The sequence below is a fragment of the Lutra lutra genome, chromosome 6 (assembly GCF_902655055.1).
Source record: "Lutra lutra chromosome 6, mLutLut1.2, whole genome shotgun sequence".
Taxonomy (NCBI): Eukaryota; Metazoa; Chordata; class Mammalia; order Carnivora; family Mustelidae; genus Lutra; species Lutra lutra.
In genome coordinates, this window is record NC_062283.1 from 147224959 (window position 1) to 147238458 (window position 13500).

General features: G+C 39.2%; 1 protein-coding gene across 6 annotated transcripts in view; it reads right to left on the minus strand.

The window, feature by feature from the left end:
• Positions 1-13500, minus strand: part of PRKN (parkin RBR E3 ubiquitin protein ligase) — a 1375032-nt gene that overhangs the window by 183616 nt on the left and 1177916 nt on the right. For all 6 annotated transcript variants that reach the window (XR_007128111.1, XM_047733473.1, XM_047733472.1 and 3 more), the window contains one exon: positions 12164-12313. Coding sequence is in view for 5 of the 6 variants with exons in the window: in XM_047733473.1 (XP_047589429.1) it covers positions 12164-12313 (150 nt within the window). In the remaining variant the exon portion in view is untranslated. The remainder of the gene's footprint in view (positions 1-12163; positions 12314-13500) is intronic.

Consider the following 13500-nt stretch of genomic DNA (forward strand, 5'->3'; position numbering starts at 1 on the left):
AGAGCTGGAAGTTCATAGAGAGAAGAGGAAGTAACAGATCCTGTCTCCGGGCATCTGCTCAAGAATTCTTTAGGCAGAGGAGACATTCTGTAAGTGGAGTGGGTTCTTTCTGGGGAATAAGCCACAGGAATAACTAATTCAGACTTCCTTTGAATTATGGACCTGTCGGGTTAACACTGATACCTTGAGAGGAGCGGGGGTAAAAAAAGAAATCACTCGACATTAAATTCCCAACTGTCACCACATGCTGGACCGTAACCAACAAGGCTTTGAGAGTAAGAATGTATGTCAGGAACAATATTGTTTCTTTCTAAAATAGAGTGATGAGTGGTGCGGATGGGGTTAGAAACAGGCATTCTGGGCCTGCTCCTACAGAAAGGAGGAAGAAAATTGCTTTCCTTTTGGAAGTAAGCGCAGTAATAGGTCCAGTTGACAGATCACTTCCTAGAGTGCATCCGATGCTGTTATCTCCCTCTGAAAGGATTCCTTCTTGTTTTTATCCTTCTTCTCACCCTGGTTCAGGAAGATGGGCAGATGTGCAAAGCTTTTACGTTCGGCCTATGCCTTATCCATGGGCTTAAGTCTTACTCATTTTTTTCCTTCTCCTTGAAAAAAAGCCCTTAAATAAAATCAGCATGAAATGAATCTTATATTCTGGTCACAATATGAACTTTTAAATGGACGGATGGACGAAAGCCCGTGTAGCAGGCCTGGGTAGCTCTGTGAGATATATTTCCTATGGGCCTCCAATCTGTGGAGAAGGTGGGAGTCAAGAACATGCTGGACCAGGTCAGATTTACCTGGGGGAACCCTTCAAGGTTCTCTCCTTGGGCTTTGTTCATTCTGCACTGGAGAGGCATAGGATAGTGAGAACCATGCCTGGCAGAATCCTCGGGCCCACTGGATGCAAAAGCAGGGAAAGAGGAAGGCTGGGATCCAGGGAACACTTAGCTTATGGATCCGTTATAGACCCTTGGGGACCACTGACAATACCAGTGACTTGTCTTTACCCGGGAAAGGCCCTGTTCCCTCGCAGGAGCTTTCAGAGAACCAATGTAGTAATTCATAGACATAGCCTTTCCAGTGGATGTGTGACCAGTGGTGACAGAGACATTACTCTAGTTCTAAGTGCCTGTCTCATTTGGGCCACACTGTACTCTGTGCTGATATTAAGGAAAAGAGGTATAAACAAAAATAGGAAGATACACAAAAAACAAGAAAATGGCTATAAGAATTTAATTTCTAGAATACAGATATGTGCAAGGTACCAACAGAAAATATTTTCCTATAATTTAGGAACTACTTCAACTATTTTAAAGCTCCACAAAAATTAAAATTCACTTATTTGCATGACTGTTCAATGCATTCGTCGACATGTTTCATAGAACTTATTTTGAGAACATAAATTAAATTTTCGAGCAGACTTCAACTTCCATTTTTCTTAAATATGTCATTCAACTAAATCAGTGTGACAGGAGAGTGTGTTCTACACAAATTAATGCCTGAAAGGTGCCAAACTGGACCACCTGCATCTCTAGCTCCTTCGCATGAGTGGTAGCAAGGGTTCACAATTTGGTTTTTCTGCCCTTGATCTCTGCGGATGGAAGCCACATTTCTCCCTCCCTAGGCTAAGCCCAAAGAAACACTGTGTCCGAAACACTGTCAAATTCTACCTAATTCAGTTATTGATTACCTTGCTTTTACTTTTAACAAATAACATTACTACCTTTTTTTTTAAATATGTTTAAAAAACAAAGAAGTAATTCATAGACAAAGAAATCCTTCATGTTATAAAAAGTTAACAGTAATATATCTACATGTTTAGAAACTTCAAACCTTATAGAAAGTCATAAACTAAAAACAAAAGCCTCCTTCCCTGTATCTCTACTTTGTCTATCCAAAGGCAACCACTCTTAATGGTTTTTCTAATTCTTTTCAGAAAATAACTTTGTATATTTATGAGCACTGAGCACCTTTTTCTTGCTCTTTTCACTCAATTCTACATATTAAAAATGGTTCCATATAAACACACAGATTGACCTTATTCTTTTTTAACAGGATATTATGTTTGATTATATAGATATGTCAAAAATATATTTAGCCACTGTGATATTTATTACCGAAAATCTGCTTGTTTCCACATTTTTGTCTATGACAAAACAGCGCTACAAAAAATATCTTCTACAGATATCTTGACGAATGTTTGACGAATGTTTGTGATTATGTCCATATGGTCATTTCTAGTAGGTCTACTGCTCACGCACATCACAGTGACACCCAGAGGAGCAGGGGCTGGGATGCTGCCACCCAAGTTAGGACAGAACACTTTGATCTGCAAGGATGATTCTGTGATGGTGATGAAACACTGTAGGTACGAGTGTAGGCGAAACAATTTTACTTTATTCGAGGCAAACTGGTTTTAAGCACTGGAATGAAAAACCTGGGTATGGCCCTCGTTTAAGTGGACACTTGTCAGTTCTCTAGATGTCCTTACCTTCAACCGGCGTCTGAAGACACATAAAGAGTCGGTGCCACAAGGAGGACTCCAGGAACGCCCAGAGCAACCGAATGAGATACATCAGTCCCTTTGGGGTTCCGTACCAAGTACACATAGATGTGATGTAAAGGGCTGGGCTTCATGGGGCAGGAGGAGAAGATTTAATGTTAAATCACATTTTTTTGGGGGGGGAGGCATTTTTAATGAATTGACAGAATGATAGCAACTGGAAGTGACTCTAGGACCCTTATTACTTATGAGTGATATTCTTACTTACTCGAAGTCAGAGAGCCTGCCTGGTTTTTGTTCCGGGGGAGGAAGGGCTACTCCAGCTGCACACATTTCAAAACAAAATGAGAGGAACAAAATGTGGTGTATCCATACCAAGGAACATGAGTCATCGACATAGAGGAAGGAGATGTGACACCTGCCAACGCTTGGAGGAGCCACGAAAGCTTTACGCTAAATGAAGTGAGCCAGACACAAAAGGACAAACATTCTGATTCCACTCACTGTGAACTATCTAGAACAGGTGGATCCGTCAAGATAGAAAGCAAATTAGAGATTACCAGCGACTCTGGTATATATACTAAGGAGTCTAGAGTTTCTGTTTGGGGTGATGAAAAGTTCTGGAAATCGACAGAGGTGATGGTTACACAACATTACGAATGTACTTAATGCCACTGAATTGTATGCTTGCAGATGGTTATATATGGCAAATTTTATGTTATTATATATTTTGCCACAATAAAAATTAGTATTAAAAAAAGGTAAAATGAAAGAACAAAGAACACTGCTTTGATGATTATAACCACATAATTCTGGTAAATGTCACCATGAAAGTTGAAGTGAGAACCAGAAAGTGTAACAAAGCAACTGGAATGAACGATAGTAGATCCCCGAGGCTGTTCTTTAAAGGCAGCATGAAGGCAAATCAAGAAACCCAGTGCACAGGGAAGAATGATGGCAGCCAGGCCCTAGATCAGGATGTCAGAGGAACTAGCTTGTGCAGGGACTGCTGTCCAGGAGAACCCATAAAGAGGAAGGAGCTGGAGGCAAATCAGAAGGACGAGGACATCACGTGTCTCTCTGAGGCTTCTACCACCAGATGACAGAAGCCTGAGAAATAGCGGGGGGTAAAAAATAATTAGTAAATGAGGTGAAGCATAACTCTCTGTCCCCAAGATCTACTGATGGCCTCTGGGAAGACCATGGGAGAGAGGCTGACCATGCAGAAGGCCAGGGAGGGGAATTCTATCCCGCCACCTTGTGAGAGTGGCCCAAGTCCCGCATCATCATGATTGCTCTTGTCAGTGTGCTGAAGCCATTTCTGGCTGTGCAGAAAAGGAGAACAAAACCCCAAGCCCCACAGTTCCTTTGTCATCACCATATTGTCCTATACAGTTAATGTTTTATGAGATTGACATATGTTAACATCTACTATGTGAAGATAGTTTATTTACTATAGTATCACTTATTCTATGAAGTTTAAAAATCTTCGTGTCTACTGAATAGGAATCATTGAAGATAGTGGTCACCCACAATCATAACATTTCCTCCTCTCTTCTCCATGGATCTTATACCCATAGAATTATATACCAATAGCTACTTAAGAAAACAAAAAAGATTTCACTATAAAAATACGCAGTGTCAAAAGTACATCCACAACAAATATGGTAAACAATTAAAAAAAAAATTACACTTTGTTAGTTCTCTCCAGACAAATCGCTCCACCAACTAAGAACGGCCATGCACCACCACCCACGGAATCGAGAAAGAGCTATCAATCTGTCAATCCTGTCCGTGTCCGGGCCGGGTGAGGTTTCCTGTGTTGAGTCAAATTAAGCCGCAGGCTCCACTCCTGGTGGTGCCCTTCCGTCAATTCCTTTAAGTTTCAGCTTTGCAACCATACTCCCCCCGGAACCCAAAGACTTTGGTTTCCCGGAAGCTGCCCGGCGGGTCATGGGAATAACGCCGCCGCATCGCCAGTCGGCATCGTTTATGGTCGGAACTACGACGGTATCTGATCTGTTAGTTCTCTCCAAAGAGGACAATGTCGTAGCTCTAAGGGTCTTCTCCTTTGGTCTCATTAGCTCATGTGACTGTGGTATGCTTGCTACTCAGCACATCCATTTAAAAAATAAAGCAAATGCTTTCATCCCCAAATTATTCCATGAAACACCTATCCTTTAAAACGCACCACACAAAACAAAGTTCTTGTGCTAAAGAGCTTAGGAAATGCTGCTTGTGGTATTCTGCCTGTTCAGGCAAAATGCATGTTTGCATACTGGAAGCTTTAAGTCCTAAGGAAAGAAATCCCTCTGTTTAACCTAGCTTAACACGTGTTTCCAAGCTGTTTAATGTTGGACCTCTGCCCAGCCTCTCTGCCTCCACTCCAACTTTCCTCCTAGTCACATCCCCTGGAACCTGATGAACGAGCCTCACTTTAGAAAATGCTGTTCTACATTTTTGTACTTAGGACATTCCTTTAATTCCAGGAAAGATTTTTCTTCTTAACCAGAATGGAAGAGGTCAAAGTGTTTTTACCTGAGACACAAGAAATTTCTGTTTGCAAAAGCAACTCTTTGGATGATATTCTAGTCTTTCTCTAGACTGATGCTGTCCGTTAGAACTTTCTGGGGTGATGATGATACCAGGCTCTATCTGCATAGTCTAGTCCAGCAGCAGGAAGCCACATGTGGCTGTTGAACACTTGAAATGTGGCTAATGTGACTGAGAAAAAAAATGTTAAATTTTATTCAATTTTAATTTAAATAGCCATTTTTGGCTAGTGGCTACCAGACTGGACAGCAGAGCCCTAGACTGAGGTGAGAGCAGGATTGAAAGAAATGCATAGAAACTATATTATCCTTAGAGAAGTCTGTTTTCTAGAATGTTCTGAACTCTCCAGTAGCTGGTAGAGCTAAAGAAGGCTTCTCCATTCCACTTGCCACAAAATTGATTTCCTAATGTTATTTGATGAGATGGAGCTTACCACTTTGAAAGAGTATAATTATTCCAGATTTCCCTTTATTTTAACCAAAAAAAAAAAAAAAAAAAAAAAAAAAAAGCTAAAGACACATGGAGTGGTCAATGCTCTGTGTTCGATTAGAAAATATGTATTTCTATTTCAAACAAAAGAATACTTTCTAGGAAGATTTGCCTACTGATAAATGTTTTTCAGAGAAATGGTATAGAGAACTTGTTTGTACATTTGTGAACAATTTCTTTAATTAAAAAAATACTCTCCAAAACTTTCTATCTTTGCAGTCCAAGCTGTCTCTCACAGAGAAAGTCTAGCAACACTTGTTTCCAATCTGCACATGAGCCAATCTTAGAGTTTAAATTAGATTTTTGGACATATGTCAAATAAACACGGAATGCATATTTTTGACATTTCATAACATTAACTTTCTTTTAAAAAATACTTTTCGATAAAGAACATCTTGTATATAAAAGAATAATATGTCAACAAGATATGATTCCATTCTCCATGGGCCAGGTGGTTGAGGCAAGCGAGGTATGATCACAGCTGGCACTTCATGGTTATAAACTCACATTTAGGTACAAAGAAAAATACCTGGCCTTTCTGGTGTCTCCTTGAAAGCATCACAATATAAACCACGTATATTTGGAGTCTAGATTTTACTGTCTAGACTTCTTTTTAAAAAGGGAGACCACAGTATAGTTTTCAAAATTCTTCACATAATTTAATTAAATTAGGTATTTTTATAAAATTAAACTATCTTTAAAGAATAGGAAAAGTAACCATTTTATTTTTCCTTTTATTGTTAAATATCAACCATCTGCTTGCTTTTTATTTCTGGGCTCCATGTATTGAAAAAAAGATGCCCCGTCTATTAATTAAGTTGTTCTTATTATGTTAACTATATCATACTTAAAGGGTCAATCCAACAAGAAAATCTAATAAGTGTAAATATTTATGACCCCAACATGGGGTCATAGATAGAGCAGCCATGACCTACTTGACCAAGTAGATCAACTGTTAACCAAAATAAAGAATCATACTGACAATAATACATTAATAGTAGGAGACCTCAACACCCCACCCTCAGCAATGAATCATCTAAGCAGAAGATCAACAAAGAAACAAGAACTTTGAATGACACACTGGACCAGATGGACTTCGTAGATATATACAGAACATTCCACCCTAAAACAACAGAATACTCATTCTTCTCAAGTGCACACAGAACTTTCTCCAGAATAGAACTCATACTGGGTCATAAATCAGGTCTCAACTGATAACAAAAGACTGAGATTATTACCTGCATGTTATCAGACCATGAAACTGAACTCAATCACAGGAAAAACGTCTGGAAGGAATTCAAACACTCAGAAGTTAAAGAGCATCCTGCTAAAGAATGATTGGGTCAAGCAGGAAATTAAAGAACTTAAACAATTCAGGGAAACCAATGAGAATGAAAACACACTGGTCCAAAATCTATGGGATACTGCAAAGGTGGTCCTAAGTGGGAAATACAGAGCCATCCAAGACTCTCTCAAAAAAGATAATTCCCAAACGCACAAGCTAAACTTACACCTAAAGGAGATGGAGAGAAAAAAGCAAATAAAACCTAAACCAAGTAGGAGAAGAGAAAAAATGAAGATTAGAGCAGAGATTGGTGAAACAGAAACCAGAAAAACAGTAGAACAGATCAACGAAACTAGAAGCTGGTTCTCTGAAAGAATTAGTAATATCGATAAACCTCTGACCAGACTCATCCAAAAGAGAAGAGAAAGGACCCAAATTAATAAAATCATGAATGAAAGGGGAGAGATCATGACTAACACCATGGAAATAGAAACAATTATTAGAAATTATTTATCAGCAACTATATGACAAGAAATTAACTTAGGTTTTTTAACTCAACATCTGATCTGTGAGTGGAAGACTAGGTATCTCCATTTACTTTCATTCACTCCTTTCCTATGTAAGAACTGAAAATGAGGCTTGAACCCTGACCTAAGTAAAATCCACTACTGTCAGAGAATAGTTCAAAATCACTACTTTCAACAAAAATTTCTTTGCACATACCAGCTCGAACCCCACACTTGCACAGATCCAGATTTTGATTTGATGGAGCCCTTCCATCTTTAAGTCCTACAATCCTTGAGGCCCTCTTTAAGGAAAATGCACAAAGACAACTAGGTAAAAACAAGAGGTCTGTGCAAGAAGGGAGCCCAAGATGAATGCTTCATTCGCACCTTGAGAGATCTGCCTCAGCAACACGGCGCTCTCTCTTAAAGGAAGGAGTGCCTACCAGGCGCCTGAAGAAATTCTATCTTATTTCCTTAACAAATGGTCAGTAATATGATCTTTTTAAAATCTTTTTTCCCCCAGTTGTCATCTTATCCCTGGATTTCTAATTTAAAACAGAAAACTCATCTAATTCCTAGTATTATCCTAGATAAGAAATTCTCTCTCAGACATATAATATCCCAAAACAACCCCAAATAAGATAATGATGTTTTATTTATGGAAAACTCACAAAGTTTGATTGCCTTAGCTTTCTGTATTCCCAGGTCAGTGAGTATTAATGTATTCCATATTTTGTTGCTGTTTTCCAGTATTAAACATGTCAACATTTTACATTGGAGTCATAAAAGTTAGTGAGATAGTTCTGATGAATAACAATAAGCCAGAGTAAAGAATAATGCATAACATGAATTCCTTAGGAAATCAATTAATAAGCAGTAGTAAAAATATGATCAAGGGTTAGCAGTGAGTGAGGTCAGCCTATTTGATCCCCAAATATATTCTTTGTTGAGTTCCATCAATCAATGTAAAAATATTCTGTGCTGTGTCAAAACTGAAATCTCAGTGCCCCTAAGACCAAGACATTTTATATATCAGGACGTACAAAATTCTAGTTTGGCTGCATAGCCTTTGACAGGGTACATAAACTGTGATTCTTGAAGTACTTCCTGGTTCCTAGTTGACTTTTTTGTGGATCCCTGAACTTAGTCTATTTTGTTCTGAATTATGTATTTTGTGTGCAAATAAAACACTGTATATTGTGAATTTCTTGATGAGGTTCTTGCAAGCAACTCTAATACCAGGGTAAATAATGATTAATATTTGAAAATAAAAGTGCTAGTATATTCATATTACTTCTACATAGTTTTCATCCATCCATCCGTCCGTCCATCCATGCATCCATCCATTTAATGAATGTTGAACTCCAAATACATGGATTTATTGAGGACAATAATGTCAAGATTAAGGATGGGAACATAAAGGCATGAAACAAGTGTAACACTTCAACTTGAATCCTGGTATATGGGACTTAAGCTCAAACAATTCTTTATAATGGTAATAAATTTGCTAGAACCATCACACATCTATCAGGCCTTTCTAAGATGGACTGACATTATTATCATTTAAATAGAAATCCTTGTCCGCATGTATTAGCTAATGTGCACTGCTCTCCAGGTAACAGTTAAGTGTAGGGATACAGTAGAGTGAAGAATCAGGTAATCTGATTTTCTGATGGACGGCACTATATGTTTGAATAAGAGAGTCATAAATACAAACCAAAGCACCTATTTTAAGAAGCCAAAGATAATAAAAATACTGAAATCTGTTTCTTTAGATGCAAACCACATACAACAGGAATCACGGGTATATGAAGGACCATCTAAGCGTGTCGCGGTGAGCTGACTGACAGGAAGACAACACATGCAGCTGTGGCTCAGCTCTGAGAATGGGTGTCCATGGGCACATTACAATGTACTTCTAAGGCCTAGTTTGATAACATCAAGCATTTCTTGGTTACCTAGAAAATAAGAGTTGCGCTTTTTGAATCTGTTGGTAGTTGAGAAAAAATCAGCACAGGTAGACTCACAGATATCTTACTTTAAACCTGTAAACTACAACCTAGGAAGCACTGGGGATAGTAAGGTCTAGAGTGTTTTCATATCTGAGACTCTATGATTCTTCCATAGCTTTGTTGTCAGTGACTTTCCTTGAATACCGTGTAGGGTGAGGTGCTTACTACTTCCTGAGGCCGCCCATTTTACTGTTGGTTGTCCATGGTGTAAGGGCGATTGTTAAGCAGAGAGTCATCATTCTCGAACTTCTACTTATTGGGTCCTGTTCTCTCTGAACAACATGAACTAATCATGATTTCTACCACACAGTGACTTTCCATTACCACCCTTGAATCCAGAAAAGATTGGCAGCTTACGAGAATGAACAAATCATGGCAGAACTATATACATCAGAAAAAGGGAAAGAGAAAAAAGGAAAAGAGAGCTTCCAAATCTGTTGTAATAATGGTCCACTTATATGCGACGGCTAATACACAAATGTGGCTCTCGGTTACTAACCAGTCTCAGAGGGACACTTTATTACTTGTACAATTTACAGTGCCCTCAAGGACAACATTCCTCAGAACAAGCATAAGTGCTCTTGTTGCAAAGGTCAGCGTGGAAGAGCCACCATGTTATCTCATAGAAAAGTCCATTGGGATGTTCTGAACCGCAAGCATCAAATTTCCTGTATAATGACCACAATGAAAATGAATGACAGTCTGTCAAGGGACTATGTGGGAGAAGCAATTCTTTGAATGGCTAAAATAGTGACGCCTAGATACATAATTCCCTGCTGTAGATCTGGCTTGATCATACGAATGAGCCGTTTTGGAAATGGATCTTCCAGCCCCAGTCAAGCCTTCAGATAACTGAAGCAACCCTGCTTGACTGTAGTGTCATGAGACCCCAAGCCAGAGCCAGAGCTACCCAGTTAAGATACTTATGGACTCCTGATGCTCACTCTGTGGGATAATGTTTAATGGACTAAATGGTTAAAATTTGGGGTGATTTGTTATGCAGTAATAGAGATGTAACATACAAACGGACAAGCCTACCCCCCAAAACAACAAAACCGGATAAATAAAAATAAAATAAAACCCATCACTTTGAATTTCAAAAGGACAAAAAAACATCTTGAAGACAGGTCTCCTCATTTAGGTAAGGTTTGCCCCCAAACTCTTCAACCCTAAGGTATGAAAGCAATTCAATTCACTCCCAAAGTAATTTTCCATGATTTGGAGCTTAAATGTGTATGTGACTTACTTACAATGTCACATTGAATGAGAAAAAGGAAGACACAGCTGTTCAAAACTTAAATTTACATAAAACCCTCAAACTTCTTGAAAGCAAGGTAAACAACAGAATGCAGAAGATGGGCCAAAGAAACTCTTCTCCTCATAGAGAAAGTTAAGACCTTAAAATCCAACTTTTGAGAATGGAACAACAGTTGGCAATTAGCAGGCAGAAGCATACAATTTAGTCATTAGTTAAAAACTGTTATAACTCATTTTAAAAGAAAGCATTCCCCAGCATTCTGATCTCCCAGAATTTGGCAGTTGGCTCAGGCCACACACAATCGGTGCAGATTACACGGTACGTGATGAAGATCTGGCTGGAAAGTGTAGGTTGACTTCTGTGATTCCTAAAGCTAGCACACGTGACTTGTTCCCATCCTAATGCCATCATGATTATTAATCCAGAGGCATTTTTCTCTGAGTAGGCATCACAGTATCTCATGGCTTTTCCACGTCTACTTCCTCTACTTTATGGCTCAGCCCAGGGCTTTGCAACCCCACAGATGGCTTTACTGAAGACAACAGACACCAACCTCTGCAAAGGTGACTTAGAGCTCTCACCCCAGCATAAGCCTCTGCCAATAGCACTCCTTCTACCAAGCTCCTCATGAAGTTGCAATTTTAAAAGAAATGTTTTCCCATCAAAATTCAATAGCATTTTATAGGCACATATACTTTCTTCCTTTTCGGGCCTGCATGGAATCTAATATCAGGATTATTAGCCATTTGTCACTTCAACCTATAATTTAGCAAGACTTTTTGTGTTTGAGTTATGCTTCCCTCACACCTCCCATGTCAGCTTGCAGCCATAGATTCATTCAAGAAACCATCTGGGTCATACTGGTTGACCTTGTAAAACAAACATTTTCCATGTTTCTTATTCTGCTTCCCTAAGAGGCACCATTAGTTTTGCTCCTCTCTATGCAAAATGATTTTTATGACACATAACATTTCAAGTTTTCCATATTAATCTTCATTTTATTTCTTGAAATACTTAGGCAAACAATTCCACTAAGACATCACTGATGGGAAATTCCTTTTCTCCTTTACTCTGTCTCCTTAAAGCCAACTCTAAAAAAGTAATAAATGTTTTCTCTGAATCAGCTGAGCACTGGAAAAAAAATGTTTAAAAGTCTGGCCTAGTAATTCACAACGTCTTAGAGAAAACACGGTGACAATGAAAGCAGAAACTCTTAGTAGGACCTTCTCCTCCCCATCAATGAATATATATGTGCATATCTGGGATCCTGTATCAGAATTTAAAAGTCTATTTTCTTTTCTTTTTTAAGGATGTTATTTTTAAGTAATCTCTACACCCAATGTGGGGCTCAGACATACAACTGCGAGGTCAAGAGTCGCATACTCTTCTGACAGAGCCAGCCAGGCACCCCTAAAGGTCTGTTTTGTTAAACATCAGTTCGAAGGTGTCTGACTGCAAAGGGAAAGTGACAATAAAACAAATATATCATCATTGCCAATTTGCTAAAAGGAAACACACAAACAATGAACACCCAGAGGTGTAGGTGGTACTTACCCCACAGCCCAGACCACTGCCCCCTTCACAAGTGACCTTCCTCATGCCCGGCTCAGGAAGCAGCCCTGCTCCGCAGCCAGGGCTAGGGCACAGCACTCCCCCCATCTGTAGCACACACTCTTCAGCACCATATTGCTGGTACCGGTTGTACTGTTAAAAAAACAAAAAACAAAAAACAAAAACGACATGAGTTTTTAAAAGTCCTAAATACTAAGACGGGCTATTTTAGCCAAAATGTTAATGGTTGTGCGTGGATTTTCTTGTTCACGTGTTTTGGTAAAGAAAGGGAATGGGTGGGTGGATGAGGTATGATCCAACATAAAGAAAGCCTTCCCAACTGCAATTGGCAAAACAGATAACTCTGTATTTTTAGGAAACTGGCCCTAAATTTCCCTCCCCACTCCCAAAGTTTGTTCTTTTAATATTACTACCATCAACTGCATTTAATAGTCTTAATTCACACAAATTTTAGGAAATACAGCTATATTTTAAGTTATGGACACACAAGGCATCATTATCAAGCTCATCAAGTAGTAATTTTCATGCCTCTCTTCAGGAGTCTATGGGCTTTTAAAACCATTTTGAAAATAGGTCTGATATTCCATCCTGGGCTAACTATGGGCAGCTCAAATGATATCTAAGCATATCTGAGCAATACTGAGCACATTCAGCTTGAAGAAGAAGGGATTCTTTCCCTTTCATTATTATTCTCTTACTTACAGCATGTTTCTTTTATCCCTGAGTTCATCACGCTGTTGCATGGCTCAATGCCCTCCCTGGTTTCCCCAGCCTGCAAAATAGAACTGGACAGGGCAGTGTCCAGAGTCTTCCTGTTGCAGCCCTGTTATTGTTCTCCTCGTGTTATCTGATCATATTTGCTTCTAAACGCAGATCAAGTCAAGTGAATTTGCTCAACTGTGAATTACTTTATGCAACATTCGGTGACCATCTACTATGTATGTGTCAGACCCTACTGTGGGTTCACTGCTGGGGATACAGCAGTGAACAAAACAGACACCTCTGCTCTTGTCCCCATGCCTCTAACAATAAATGCTGAAAGGTTATATTTCAGTGGAAAGAGAATAAAAACCAGAGAAGAAGCAGAGTTTGGAGACAATGGGGACTATAATTTTGAAGAGTTGATTAGGGGATGGGGATGCCTTAGGAAGAGGGTACATGGAAGCAAACATCTAAAGGAGATTAGAAAAGCAAACCATATGGCTACCTGTGGGAATGGGCTTTTAGGTCAAGGACAGAGCAGCACCAAGAAGTAGAAGTCAGAATGCACTTGGTGCTCTGAGATACAGCAGAGGCCAGTGTGGCTGAGTGACAGCAGA